Below are 15,487 nucleotides of genomic sequence, written 5' to 3'. Positions count from 1 at the left end.
CAATGATAATTAGTATATAGATTTGATAATGCAAAATTAAATTTTAACACGGTTGGCAGTGATTTGATGAGCTTTACAGAAAATCAGCTGTAATGTCTTATAATATATCAAAAGCTTGAATAACGAACACTCTTGAAAACATAAAATTAAAGCTAGTTATTGTTTAAAATTTCACAACTTAGTCCCACAGTTCACATACATGGACATACATTTTTAGTTAAATGTTTTGCACTATAATTATAATTTTATAATTTTTTTTTGCCTGTTTAATAGGTGCTACTGGTTACAAATCAAAAAGGGAAACGGAAAATGCACACAGCATCGGGTTTCAGGAGAAAATAGACATTTCTGCGCCACTAGCCCAAAACTCACGCTATTGGATGAGCCAATGCTGCTGTGTCGGGCTTGATGGGCCACTTAACCAATAAAGGAATGTTTTTGATAGCACCACAGAGGCATAATGTTACACATTTAGGTGATATCAGCCAACAAATGGTTTGCTAGTATTTATCCCCTCTAATTAGCCTGGGGATCTACTTTTTTGTTGATTGTTGCACCAGTTCAAGTATGTCAACCTCTGTTTGAATTTTTAGGACACCTAAACCTTGCCAACCTTAACTCTTTCCCCGCCAAACACGGAATTTTCCGTGTTTTATGAAAAAACGCTTCCCCGCCAAACACGGAATTTTCCGGGTTTCCGTGTTTTAGGTGTTATACGGTAAGGAAGACCCCTGCGCATGTTTTGAAAGAGTACGCAACTCTTTGATCAAAGAAACAGACTGCGATCGTCTCAAACATGAAGAAGTGGAGTATGAGAAGCTCAAAATATCAGACATAAACATGCCTTTTTCTCAGCTTTTTGTCTGAAATGTTGTTTTTGACAAAACCTACCTCTGTTCAAGTCGCAATAAAAAAGAACAAATGAAGATAAAATAAAATCGTTTTTTTTGCCTAAAAGCAGAGGCTCAGATCTTTATTGTGATATATAGCATCTTCATATATTCATGGAAGAAAATATTCTACGGGCCATTAAAGTTTAGCGAAAATCGTCAAAAACCCTGGCGGTGGCTGGCAACTTTTTTTTAAAAACGCTGGCGGGGAAAGAGTTAAGCAGAAAAAGTACTTATCAAGGCCAAGAAAAATGTATACTCACAGGTAAGCCTCTCTTTGAGTTCTGGGGTCGGGGCCATATCCACCGCGCTCTTTCCATGGCAGTTGACCAGAGTGGGGTCGGCTCCGTGACACAGCAGTAAGGAACACACTTCCATGCGATTCTTGGAGGCGGCCTCGTGCAAAGGGGTGAACTGCCAGAGGTCCATGGCATTGACGCATGCCCCATGCTACAAGAAAACATTCAGGGTGAAATGAGGGCTGGATCACATAGCAGGCAGAGTACCAGATTTATTTTCAGATATTTTGAGAACATTGTGCGGTTCTACTTGAGCAGCTACAGCAGTTTTAGAATCGATTATGGATTTCCATCTACTGGGGAGCGTGCTATGCACCAGGAACTGTGTTAATAGCACTGAGGAAAAATTATTTCTAAGACATTTTTAGAAAATGGCAGTTCTCCAGGAGGGAGGAACATTAACTTGCACTCAGAGGCAAGGATAAACAGTATGAAGCGATTAAAACACCTCGAGCTGGAAGTAAACTTTCAACTGACATGTTACCAAACACATGTTAGAGGTGGACCGATAATGGATTATGTAGATAGTGATAATTAAGATGTGTAAGCTGATTTCCAATCGATATATTGAATGAAAACATTAAATGCAACAATGTCTTTTTAATGTTTTTTTGTTTTTCTTTGTTTTTTTAGAAATATCTATTTTTTTTTTTCCTAAAATAAACTGAATGAGTAACTTCAACTAGACCTGTAATTGTTACACACAATACCTGACACAATAACAGTTCTCTGTTTATTTAGAGTCAGGCATGAATTAAATTATGACGATTTGTGGTTTAGTAAGTCAGATTTTAATTTGGTAACTACTTTGAATGGCCAAACAGCATTTTTTGGTCACTTTGTCAAGGTAAAGATAGTGTACTAAACCTATTCTATAAACATACAGCATTTCTTGTGCTGCAACTAATAATAACTTAATTAAATCATCTAATTTTACCAACTAAAATAACTATATATACATTTTTTCCCCCAGTGCTGATTATAAAATACACAAACTGAAAGTGAGATGAGCAAGATAAAATCTCCCGGGCAACAAGATCCAAATAAACAGCCTTGAGCAACTCCACTAATATAGAAACACAGAAGCACATTCACAATACAGCTGTGCATGATAAAAGGATTCTTAATTGACACAGAACAGATTCATAGGGCTTAAGGAAATCTGGGGAGCTGCTGATATTGTGATAAGCTCTCCTAAAGGCAAGAGCATGCTGCGTTCTACTCTACTGTGTACCAAACTCCAGACTTTGAGTCTGGAGACAGGTTGGCCGCTCTGCAGGGCTCTGTTGACACAGCAAATATGGAAGAACACACCATCAGCATAGCCAGAGACTATAAAAGCCAGATATGGAGCACTTGTATTAAAACAAATGGGAAAAATTAGACTACACAATATGGCTGATGCAGAAAAGTACCACCCTTAGAGGTAAAAGAGTCACATTTTAATCAACTCAAAATTCTGTATTATTATTTTATTGTATTTTTTTGCATGATCTGAGCTAAAGCAGCACAATTTATGATATCATTATTGTCAGATTTTACTGCTTGTTTGAAATATGAACTTTTATCATAATTTTGACCAACCGTTTTGGAGATTTTGGTCTTTCCCCATTCAAGCAAATAGGAGCTGTACTTTTATGCAGCTTCCATCCTTAGAGAAGAGCTGCTCGGGAGAGTTCCCAAGATGGCCACAGAGTGGGACTGACTTGCCTTAAAAATAACTTTGGCATTGCACCCCATTTTTTTTTTTTTTACTTAGTTTTGTCTTTTGTTCCAGTAAAAATACCTAAACAGCCTTGAAAAAAGATAAGTTTACTTGAAGTACAATAACATGTTCCCTTTGTGCTGCCAAAACAGCTCTGACCTGTCAAGGCATGGACTCCACAAGACCTTTGAAGGTGTCCTGTGGTATCTGGCACCAAGACGTTAGCAGAAGATCCTTTAAGTCCTGTAGGGGCCTCCATGGATCGGACATGTTGGTCCAGCACATCCCATAGATGCTCAATCGGATTGAGATCTGAGGAATTTGGAGGCCATGTCAACTCCTTGAATTCTGTTATGTTCCTCAAACCATTCCTGAACAAATTTTGCAGTGTGGCAGAGCGCTGAAAGAGGCCACTGCCATCAGGGAATACAGCTGCCATGAAGGGGTGTATGTGGTCTGCAACAATCTTTAGGTAGTTGATACGTGTCAAAGTAACATCCACATGAATGTTGGGACTCAAGGTTTCCCAGTAGAACATTGCCCAGAGCATCACGCTTCCTCCACCGGCCTGCCTTCTGCCCATGGTGCATCCTGTTGCCATCTCTTCCCCAGGTAAACGACACACACTCATCCGATTCAGCAATTTGTGCTTCAGTTGCTCTTATGTGGAATCGGATCAGATGGGCTAGCCTTCGCTCCCCACATGCATCAATGAGCCTTGGGCGCATATGACCCTGTCGCCAGTTCACCAGTTGTCCTTCCATGGACCACTTTTGGTAGGTACTAACTAGGAATGCACCGATCCAATACCTGGATCAGTATTAATAAGTAAATATATAAAATGCATGCGCAGCTCCAGCACGTTAGTGAATGGCGCAGCTCTGTTTACACACACACACACACACACACACACACACACACACACACTCTCGCGGCTATTTTTAGCCTTCACGCGGTGCGCAATATATCACGAACAACATCTCAGATGTAGATGCTCAAACGTTCGGTTCACTTATAATATGCAAATAAAATGCCACAGGAGGTGCATTTCTTTTCTTTTTCCCAAAATTTGAATAAGAAGCGAATTAAACTACTGTGAATATGTTTACAAACACACATACAGGACTTCCTGGAGATTTCTGAATGTCAAAATAAAAACGTGAGGGTTTAAAAGTTAAAGGTGTCACAGAGAGACACTTTGTGAGTAAATCCAGTTGAGCAGAGTGGCAAAAAGCAGGTGAGTAATATCCAGACAGTGTATAGACACGATGAACAGATAACTCACAACAGTCTTATGATACGTGCAGGCAATAATGAAGACACAGGTATGTTTGACATGGTAGAAAGGTCTGAATCCTCAGAGATACTATTGATGAGAACAGACAAAGTGTGTGTGAAAGCGGGGTATATATGCAGTCCTTGATTAACCACTAGTGACATGTAAGTGTGTGTAATCAGAACTCAGGGGAGAGTGAGCACTGACGGCAGTGAGGAAGAGTGAGAGAGAGACCGGTGGATCTGTGTCAAAAGGTGCAAGATTGAGATACATTACTAAATATTACTTTATAATAATAATAATAATAATAATAATAATAATATATTATTATTATTATTATTATTATTTACTAACACACATAACTGTGTGAATAAAAAGTGAGCTGATATCTTACAACTAAATTGAACAAATAAGAGATCTGAATCCTTTAAAGTCCAGACACAAGTTGAAAAAATTGTTTAAAAAAAAATTATTTTCTACTGATGACTTGTACTGGAATTACTGTTCATTTCGCTGCTATATTATCCAGTAAACTAGTTAATAATAAAGTGTTTCAAATAAGCTACTTATTTATATTGAAATAATGTTTAGTTAGTGTGTTTCTTTACATATTAAAGAGTACACCCAATTAGTTCCACACAATAATGTAAAGATATTCTAAACTGATTTTGCAAAAAAACAACACTGGTATCAGCCGATACTGAGATTTCCATTATTGTAATGAAGAGAAAAAGTGGTATCGGTGCATCCCTAGTACAAACAACTGCATACCAGGAACACCCCACATGACCTGCCATTTTGGAGATGCTCTGACCCAGTCTACTAGCCATCACAATTTGGCCCTTGTCAAAGTCGCTCAGATCCTTACGCTTGCCCATTTTTCCTGCTTCCAACACATGAAATTCAAGAACTGACTGTTCACTTGCAGCCTAATATATCCCACCCCTTGACAACTGCCATTGTAATTAAATAATAAATATTATTCACTTCAACTGTCAGTGGTTTTAATGTTGTGGCTGATCAGTGTATATATTTACATTTATGCATTTGGCAGACGCTTTTATCCAATGCGACTTACAGTGCACTTATTATAGGGACAATCTACCCGGAGCAACCTGGAGTTAAGTGCCTTGCTCAAGGACACAATGGTGGTGGCTGTGGGGATCAAACCAGCGACCTTCTGATTAACAGTTATGTGCTTTATCCCACTACGCCACCACCACTCAGATTCTACACACACACACACACGCACACACACGCACACACACAAACAAACACACACACACACACACACACACACACACACACACACACACACACACACACACACACACATGTTGTGTTTCCATGTTTTATGGGGACTTTCCATAGACATAATGGTTTTTATACTGTACAAACTTTATATTCTATCCCCTAAACCTAACCCTACCCCTAAACCTAACCCTCACAGAAAACTTTCTGCATTTTTACATTTTCAAAAAACATAATTTAGTATGATTTATAAGCTGTTTTCCTCATGGGGACCGACAAAATGTCCCCACAAGGTCAAAAATTTCTGGTTTTACTATCCTTATGGGGACATTTGGTCCCCACAAAGTGATAAATACACGCTCACACACACACACACACACACACACACACACACACACACACACACAAAGATGAAGCCAAAAGTTTACATACACCTGAGCCAAATACATTTTTCACAATTCCTGACATGTAATCGTAGAAAACAATCATTGTCTTAGGTCAGTTAAGATCACTACTTTATTTTAAGCATGTGAAATGTAAGAATAAAAGTAGTGAGAATGATTTATTTCAGAATTCTTTCCTCACATTCCCAGTTCACATACACTTTGATAGTATTTGGTAACATTGCCTTTAAATTGTTTAACTTGGGTAAAATGTTTTGGGTAGCCTTCCACAAGCTTCTCACAATAAGTTGCTGGAATTGTGGCCCATTCCTCCAGACAGAACTGGTGTAACTGAGTCAGGTTTGTAGGCCTCCTTGCTCGCACATACTTTTTTAGTTCTGCCCATCTGTCAATCAGATTGAGGTCAGGGATTTGTGATGGCCACTACAAAACCCTGACTTTGTTGTCCTTAAGCCATTTTGCCACAACTTTGGAGGTACGCTTGGGGTCATTGTCCACTGGGAAGCCCCATTTGCGAATGAGCTTTAACATCATGGCTGATGTCTTGAGATGTTGCTTCAATATTTCCACAAAATGTTCCTTCCTCATCATGCCATCTATTTTTTTGTAAAGTGCACCAGCCCCTCATACAGCAAATCACCCCCACAACATGATGCTGCCACATTCATGCTTCACGGTTTGGATGGTGTTCTTTGGCTTGCAAGTCTCACCCTTTTTCCATCAAACATAACAATGGTATAATGGCCAAACAGTTCAGTATTTGTTTCATTAGACCAGAGGAGATTTCTCCAAAAAGTAAGATCTTTGTCCCCATATGCACTTGCAAACTGTAGTCTGGCATTTTTTATGGCAGTTTTGGAGCAGTGGCTTCTTCCTTGCTGGGCAGCCTTTCAGGTTATGATGATATAGGACTTTTTTTCTGTGGATATAGATACTTGTCTACCTGTTTCCTCAAACATCTTCACAAGGTCGTTTTCTGTTGTTCTGGGATTGATTCGCACTTTTCGCACCAAACTACGTTCATCTCTAGGAGACAGAATGTGTCTCCTTCCTGAGCAGTATGATGGCTGTGTGGTCCATGGAGTTTATACTTGTATACTATTGTTTGTACAAATGTACGTTGGTACCTTCAGGCATTTGGAAATTGCTTCCAAGGACGAACTTGTGGAGGTCCACTATTTTGTTTCTAAGGTCTTGGCTGATTTTTTTTTTTATTTTCGAATTATGTCAAGCAAATAGGCACTGAGTTTGAAGGTAGTCCTTAAAATACATCCAAAGGGATACCTCCAATTCAGTACACCTCCTATCAGCAGCTAATTGGCTAATTGTCTAAAGGCTTGACATAATTTTCTGGAATTTTCCATACTGCTTAAAAGGCACAACTAACTTGTGTCTAGTAATATAGTCAATTAGAAGTCCAATCAGATTCGAGAACCAGAACTAACTGTTGTATATATATACACACACACACACACACACACACACACACACACACACACACACACACACACACACACACACACACACACACAATACCCCTGCTTGGACAGCTATTATACCACTGAGAAAGCTGACAGCATCTCTGCTTGGATGTGGCAACAGGTGACGGCACATGCTCAGTCTCACACACACACACCCATCCATCCATCCATCCATCCTTGTTTATCCAATAACTTGTTTGAAACAGCACAAGCACACTTTTCTTATGGAAAGAAATTGGTACTTTTTTCAACGAAGTGGCATTAAACTGATCACAATGTATAGTCAGGACATTAATGATGTTGAAAAATTAATATTACAATATGAAATAAACATTCAGAACTTCTTAAACTACTTCAAAGAGTTCTCATTAAAAAATGCTCCATGTGCAGCAATGACAGCATTGCAGATCCTTGGCATTCTAGCTGTCAGTTTGTCCAGATACTCAGGTGACATTACACCCCATGCTTCCTGTAGCACTTGCCATAGATGTGTCTTGAAGGGCACTTCTAACACACCTTCAGTCTAGCTAATCCCACAAAAGCTCTATGGGGTTAAGATTAAATAACACTCTTTTCCAATGTCTGTGTTTCTCTCCCAATTTGTATCTTTTCTTTTTGTTTTTCTGTTTCAAAATAGGATTTTTCTTTGAAATTCTTCCTATAAGGCCTACCTCCGTGTCTCCTCTTTACTGTTGTACATGAAACTGGTGTTGAGTGGGTAGAATTCAATGAAGCTCTCAGCTGAGGACATGTGAGGCCTCTTTTCCTCAAACTAGAGACTCTGATGCACTTATCCTCTTGTTTAGTTGTAATTCGCAAAAATTTGGCCTTCCACATCTCTTTCTGTCCTTGTTAGATCCAAATGTCCTTTGTCGTTTAAGACTGTAGTGTACAACTTTGTTTGCAATTTCAAGCATTGTTCAGCCTTCATTCCTTTTTCAAATAGTGATTGTAGTTTGTTTTTTTTACATCAGTAATATCCTGACTATATTTTGTGATCAGTTGAATGTCACTTTGGTGAATTAAAGTGCCAATTTCCTTCCAAAACAGCAAAATCTTTAAATTATTCCTAACTTTTGCCACCAATGTATATATAAAAATGATGTCCAGTTAAAAATGATATGTATCTTGTTTTAAAGAGGTTTAGATATTTTTATCTTAGATTATTTATTATGGGGGGAAAAAGACAGAAATTCTGATTGAAAAATGTATTTCGCAGTTAACACACAAATACACAAACTGATGTTTTTGTTATAACCTTTAGCAGCTGTTCTGTAACCTCATAGTGTCCATACGAGCAGGCATTGTGTAGAGGAACAAGACCACTATGGATTAAAAGAGAAAAATCACAAATATTGTTACTTTCCATGCAAAATGTGCTCTTCTGACAACTAATATCTGGCCAAAAGCAGACCAAACTAATAAATGCAGACAGCAATAAGGAAATTCTGAAACAGTTTTGTCTTAATCTGTACATATATTTTAGGTAAGAAAGAGAAAAACACAAGCAGACCTACCCTTTATCTTTAGCGTGAACATCAGCTCCATGTTGGAGAAGCAGCTGAACTATTCGGACTCTGTTGTATCCAGCTGCCAGATGTAATGGAGTGGACTAAAGGAGAAAACAGAGCAATGACATTTATGAAAAAAAAGTACAGATCCTGCAAGATATCACAACATCTCTCAGTGAAACAGTATCAAGAAGCCGCTTTCTCTCCTTTTCACATCTTAGTAAGTATTAGCATAGCTTTTTTCCATCTTTTCAGATAGCAGGCTGCCTTGGGACCAAAGGAGGTCTTGGTTTGTCGAACATATGAGGAAAATAAAACGCAAACCGAGGTTCCTCTCCTCCAAGAAGAGCTGGTCTCATGACTGAACATTGCCGTGAGGAAGTCAAACTTCATTGCAGCTCTGCTGTTTGTTGAACTGTCTGAAAATCCAACACTGTAGGTCTATCCCACTGAGAGATTTGGACTCCAAGTATCAAAATACAGGCTTACGTGATAAGGTTATGGTACTCAACACCATATATTTGTGTTGAGGAGGACACAGGGGGCATAACAACAGCTCCCATTACACAGAGCGATCATTCAAAAATTCACATCACCCATATGTTCATGATGACAACTTTATGATCTGTATTTTTTATAAGGAGCTAACTAAAGACAATCCAATGAAACAAGAAAATTATTAAAATTGAAAGACATACTGATGGGTCGAAACAATAATTAACACTTGCTCAAATATCAAATGAAAATGTTATTTCAAGGTACAGTTCATTTATATTTTTATGGTTATTTATATAACCAGCAGCCATATCACCCTATAGCTCTAGACTGGTAACCAACTGAAGCCAAGCAGGGTTGAGCCTGGTCAGTACCTGGATGGGTGACCTCCTTGGGGAAACTAAGGCTGCTGCTGGAAGAGGTATTAGTGAAGCCAGCAGGGGGTGTTCATCCTGCGGTCTGTGTGGGTCCTAACACTCCAGTGTAGAGACAGGGACATTATACTGTAAAAAGACATGATCCTTCGGATGAGATGTTAATCCGAGGTCCTGACACTCTCGTTAAGATTAGGGGTGTAACCCCGGTGTCCTGGCCAAATTCCCCCATTGGCCCTTATCAATCATGGCCTACTAACAATCCCTATCCCTGAATTGGCTATATAACTGTACTCTCTCCACTAACAGCTACACACTGGTGGTGGGTAAGGAGAATCCCCTGTGTAAAATGCTTTGAGTGGAGTGTCAAAAAAAGCAGTATATAAATATAACATTCATTCATTCACCCCAAAATGACAATTTTTTCATGGTTTACTCACCTTCATGTTTCTCCAATCCCCTATAACTTCCTTTCATTCATGGCACACTTGTAATGTTAGGCAGAATGTCAGTCTCAGTCATCATTAACTTGCATTGCATCTTTTTTCCATTTTCCAAATGAATAGTATCTGAGGCTGTCATTCTGCCAAACATCTCCCGTTGTGTTCCACACACACAAAAAAGTAATAAATGTGGTGAGTAAATCATGACAGATATTTTTTTTTTGGGTGGACTATACCTTTAACTTTCAAATGTCAAGCATTCATGCATTCAAGAACAGCACACAAAAACAAAAGATGCCAGGTCAATCAAATACAATCAAAATGAAATGAGAATCAGAAGGCACAGACAAATCACGCCTTCAAAGAAGTCTCTAATGAAATGCAAAAAGGCAAACATCAGTAAACTATCGATCACAGTGTATCGATGTGAGCAAAGCAAAATGCGCAAACTCTCCTGCTATGAACATGGATCATTCCCCATACAGCTGAAAACACTTAAACAATAAAAAAATCTATCCAAAAGAAATGGGAAGGTTTCGAATTGTGTCCTTCTACTCGTCCTTCTATTACAAAATAATGATAAACAATATGCAGTGACAAGCAGCTGTAGGCATGCACACTACTTTGGAAGATGTAAAAGACAAGAAACAAAACAAATATTTGTGGAGGTAAATTAGAGCTCACTTAACGAACAGGGGATATTCTAAGCCAGTGGTTCTCAACCTTTTTTGAACAAATGCCCCCCCTGACCTCTTCATGATCCTCTTAACGCCCCCCCCCACCCCCTACCCCCTACCTGAAGCCTGAGTTTTTGGTAAAAAAAAAAACTGAAACAGAAGTTTCTTATTGTATTTAAACTACATGTAAAAGCCTCAAGTTGAGTAATATTGTGTTTGGAAAAAAAAATGCAAAAACACATGGATTGTTTGAAAGGTATTGCAAATGTATTTAGAAATTCAAACAAATTCAGGCTCACACACACATTTTTTTAAGATGAACCAATCACGTGAACAATAACGTAACTAACCTAAATGGCCAATGAAAAAGCAGCGGTCGATTCACGCACTCAATTAGGCAATATATACTAGGCTTCAAATTTGAATAGCCTACAAGCGGTCATTTGATTTCAAATGGCGAACAAAAACGACAACAGCTCGGCCACCTGAACTGAACCGAAGAAAAAGCGGCGTCAAAAACAGCCACTTTTTTTTATTAATTCACGGTCATTAGTGTGAGCCCTGAGTACTAATTATGCGCCTAATTATGTATTCAGCGTTATGTACAGAAAAAGCCGGTGAAAGCACGCCTCTATTTTGCGCTGAAAATTCTCCGCCTCTTAAAAGCATGTGTAACTTAGGAAGCGGCTCTCCTGGCATATCCTCCTGGTGAAGTGGCAGCAGTAATCCGAGCAAGACGAAGACATAGGCTAAGGAGAAGAGCTGAAAAGATTTTTGCGCAGGCCGCCTGTTGAGTACCTCTGAGTAGCGCCCCCATTTGTGCCTGAGCCCCCCTCTCTGCTGCCTCGTTCACACCGCCCCCAACACTGTCCAAACGCCCCCTAGGGGGCGGTACCGCCCCCGTTGAGAAACGCTGTTCTAAGCCTTCTCTTTAGGACAGTGTCCACACCAGGATTTAACCCCAACATCTTCACCTCAATCTATTGCATTCCCATAGCTGCAGAGTGTGAATGTAGAATGACCAAATCAAAATCCACAATGTGAAAGGTTTTAGAATTAGCAAACCAATTAATATAATGAATGAAATAAAGAAAAAACAATTAAACCAAAATGAGTGCAATCAAGATCAGACTTTTAACAAAAAACAACTTACCAGCATTTTTTGAGATGTCAACTGATAGACAATGTCGCCAGAATGACAAAAACAAAACAAAAACAAACATACAAACAAAAACAAAAAAACACAAATAATGAGAAAATGATAGCAATACGTTATTCTGGCACATCCTGTTATGATTTCTTGTCTTTTGTAAAATAACTTATTGGGCATATGGCTCTTTGTCATTAAACTCAAATGTGCAAAGTGCCTGCAGACAGAGAATGGCAGCATCGCATGGTGACGGTGACGGAAATGACTTTTCAACACTGCGAGAAACTGTGAACTGAGTGAGCCTTCAGTCTATCATTCTTTTTACTCTCCGGGGATTTTGGGCTGTCTTGATGGAAGAGTTGGTGCCGATTCAGTGGCACTCAACCAAAACCAATTTCAGGAGGATGTGACCAAGAGGCCGCACAGGTGCTGCCAGCTTCTGTGATTGATCCTGTGGCAGAACACTGTGGTCTGCTGAAGTGTGCTTAGATTGTCTACTGAATTTGGATTATCGGTACAAAATAAGCCTTTCCTTACAGGGTATCAGATCAAACAAAGGCTAAATTCATTGGAACAGGGAAGACGATACTAAATCATGGCTCAAACAGTAATTTCACAGCTACTTTGCTGAGTAATATTTGTAATACTTTTTGCTAAGTAACTAGCGTGAGTTTGTTTTCCAGCACATGCCACGAGTGAGTGAGGGAAGAAGCACATGCAGCCTGAGGTGAAATGAAACTTTGTAGCTGCACCACAAATCCTCTTTTTAAATAATATTTGTATTATTAATTACATTTAAAATCTGTAATATTAATATGACAGTAATTTAAGTGCAACCTCTCAAAAAAATATAAAGCCAAATACGCATGTGTAAAAATGTTTAACTCTTTAATAAGGAATAATATTAACAGACTAGTAATTCCAGCATCGACTAGTAACATAACAACCATTTAGTCAACTAGTTCACACATCCCTAATAGACGCATACTTAAAGCCCTAATAAAAAGTATAAGTCTCTATATAAGACTAATTCAATTTCAAAATGGATCACTGTGGACTATAGGTCACAGACAGGTTTATGTTAAAATTAGATGGAAACAAACATTATCGATCTTTCTAAAGCCAATTTTTGTATTGCCTAATCAATGCTTTACTCATCTGGCACATGTATTTTGTAATGTATTTTAATTAATTAATTATATGAATTATTATACTTATTATATATTTTCAAACTATTTATGATTATTGAATTATTATTGAATTATTTTCATTTGATATATACACGATCCATTGCCATTAATTGGATTAACTAATGATCAGCATATCATGTAATAAAATTGTAAAAACATGTAAAGATAAATAGGAAAAAGGTAGATTTGTTATGTGGTGAGGCTAGTGAAAATAAAAACTCTTGTCTTGGAATTGATTTGTTATAATGTGTACTTGCTAGCTAGTGCTTAATTCCTTGCAAATGACCATTTAGAATTGCTTGCTTGCCATCTGTTGACCACGGAAACACGTGCAAAAACACTTTGTAAGGCTGCGATGGATAAAAGCATTTGCCACATGTGTTAAATTTAAATTGGACCTATTTTAAATAACAATAAACAATGTAAAAACAAGAACGCTCATGCAATTTTTCTCTATACTTAAGTCTGCTTCAAATGGAGATTACTTGCTGAACTAATCTAAACAAAACTCGATTTCGTAATATAAAACAGATTATATTAGCAATATAATTTGGCCCCACATACCTACTATTAAGGTAATTCTGACACATGACATGATGAAGACTGGAATGAATATTAATTTATCATACTGCTGTTCTGTCTTGTCTTCTCATGGTTTCTACTACCTGAGAGCACTCATTTCAAGTCACAATAACAGTAAAAAAACAAAAGAAAAGGGCCTAAGATTTACCCTTGGGGTACACCTAGTTAATTTATCTAGTTGACAATGTTTATTTGGCAATATTTGTCTGTGAGTGCAAACAGAATCTTGCATACACAATGAATAATGAGGCTGGATCACCATGGCGACACAGTCATACAGTAGCCATGGCTACGCTCAATCACTTTGGCCCCTCCTGCCAATCTGTCCACTGTACAGAAAGCAGGCAGGACTAACAGGAAACACTCGTCCTGCAGAAGACACACATATCCTAGTGTGCTCTCTGCAAAACCATATGTAAAAAAGACAATTTAAATTGAAGATTAACTGTACGATATTCAATCTCTCACAAATCCATAAATATTTTGATGGATACAACCAGATACAGCATCGCTGTCTCACTCAAGAGCTGTTCCTACTGAACCAGTCAATATGAATGTGTTGCCTAATGATGAAGGGTTTGAAATGTTTAAAACAGAAGAATGCAACAATCTTTTCTTTGTGTTTCAGAGAAATAGAGCTTAAATCCTGAAACTGAAGATCTGTTCCAAAACCTAGTAAGCTACAGTACACCGCTGGCTACAGTCTATATTGGGGGCTGCCTCCCAAGGCAGCATCCTAATCATATTGGCATCTCATAAGTGACTAAATTTGGATGCTTTACATAGGATGTCACATTACATTGCATGCCACACAAACAGCACTCAAAATGGGAGACTTGCAAGTTATTTCAATAAATATGCAAGTTATTTTAATAGAGATATCATCTTTAATTATGATGCAATACTCTAACGAGCAAAAAAAAAAAAAAGAGGCACAGAATACAAATATTTGGTAAAATAATACATTTTTAATTATACTGAAAATGTTATATACATATATATATATATATATAGTATTTTTCAGTAATGAATGAAATATTCATGTACAAATCTAACTTTTTCTAGTCCGCCATGTTGGATTAATTTTTTTTGACTGTGCTGGTCACAGTGCACTCTGGCATCGTCTTCTCCACGAATAATACATGTGATGCTGCCTTAGAATTTGGACAAAATGAATCTTAAGAGGCAGCATAATTAAGTAGCATTACATTCTATAATCTCTGTAAGCAGCTCACTAGACTTAGGAACAAAGCATGAGAGTATCTGCAGTGCATTTGACTCTGTCATGCAATATCTTACTAGAGCTGGCAGAAAGATCATACAGGTGAACCGGAGTGAAGATCCATTCCCATTCAGATGGCTTTTTGCCTAAAGTGACAGTAATACAATGTGGCAGGCCTGACCTTTTGCCAGTAGACCCTGAAGCATTAGAGTGAGACAGCCAGTGCAGGTCACTGAAATCACAGTGCTAGGGTAAACTCTGCCGGCTACCAATAAGATATAAATCACTGAAACTAAAGCCAGTCCAAGTTACATCAACATGGAGGCACTCAATAACTATACATAAAATCACTTAAAGGCATAGTTCCCCAAGAAATAAAAATAGATTTTTTTTTTTCCAATGCATGTTAGCTCAATTAATAGCATTTGCAGGTGTTTTGCACATTTCCACAAAAAGACAACTTTGCCTTGTTCCTTTATAATAAAAATAAAACAAAAATCACTGCAAGGTACTAACAGTATTACAACTTCATTGCCA

The 15,487-nt window shown here is 38.1% G+C and overlaps 1 protein-coding gene across 3 annotated transcripts in view; it reads right to left on the bottom strand.

Annotated features, from left to right (window-relative positions):
* The window catches only part of LOC127625453 (poly [ADP-ribose] polymerase tankyrase-1-like), a 156,621-nt gene that overhangs the window by 46,296 nt on the left and 94,838 nt on the right, over positions 1 to 15,487 (bottom strand). For 2 of the 3 annotated variants that reach the window (XM_052100753.1, XM_052100754.1), the window contains exons 6-9: positions 11,960 to 11,980; positions 8,824 to 8,918; positions 8,565 to 8,631; positions 1,154 to 1,340 (exon numbers count right to left, since the gene is read on the bottom strand). In XM_052100753.1, the coding sequence (XP_051956713.1) occupies positions 1,154 to 1,340; positions 8,565 to 8,631; positions 8,824 to 8,918; positions 11,960 to 11,980 (370 nt within the window). The remainder of the gene's footprint in view (positions 1 to 1,153; positions 1,341 to 8,564; positions 8,632 to 8,823; positions 8,919 to 11,959; positions 11,981 to 15,487) is intronic. The other variant, XM_052100755.1, reaches the window with a different exon arrangement.

This window comes from Xyrauchen texanus, chromosome 31, assembly GCF_025860055.1.
Source record: "Xyrauchen texanus isolate HMW12.3.18 chromosome 31, RBS_HiC_50CHRs, whole genome shotgun sequence".
Taxonomy (NCBI): domain Eukaryota; kingdom Metazoa; phylum Chordata; class Actinopteri; order Cypriniformes; family Catostomidae; genus Xyrauchen; species Xyrauchen texanus.
This window is presented reverse-complemented; position numbering and strand designations above follow the sequence as displayed.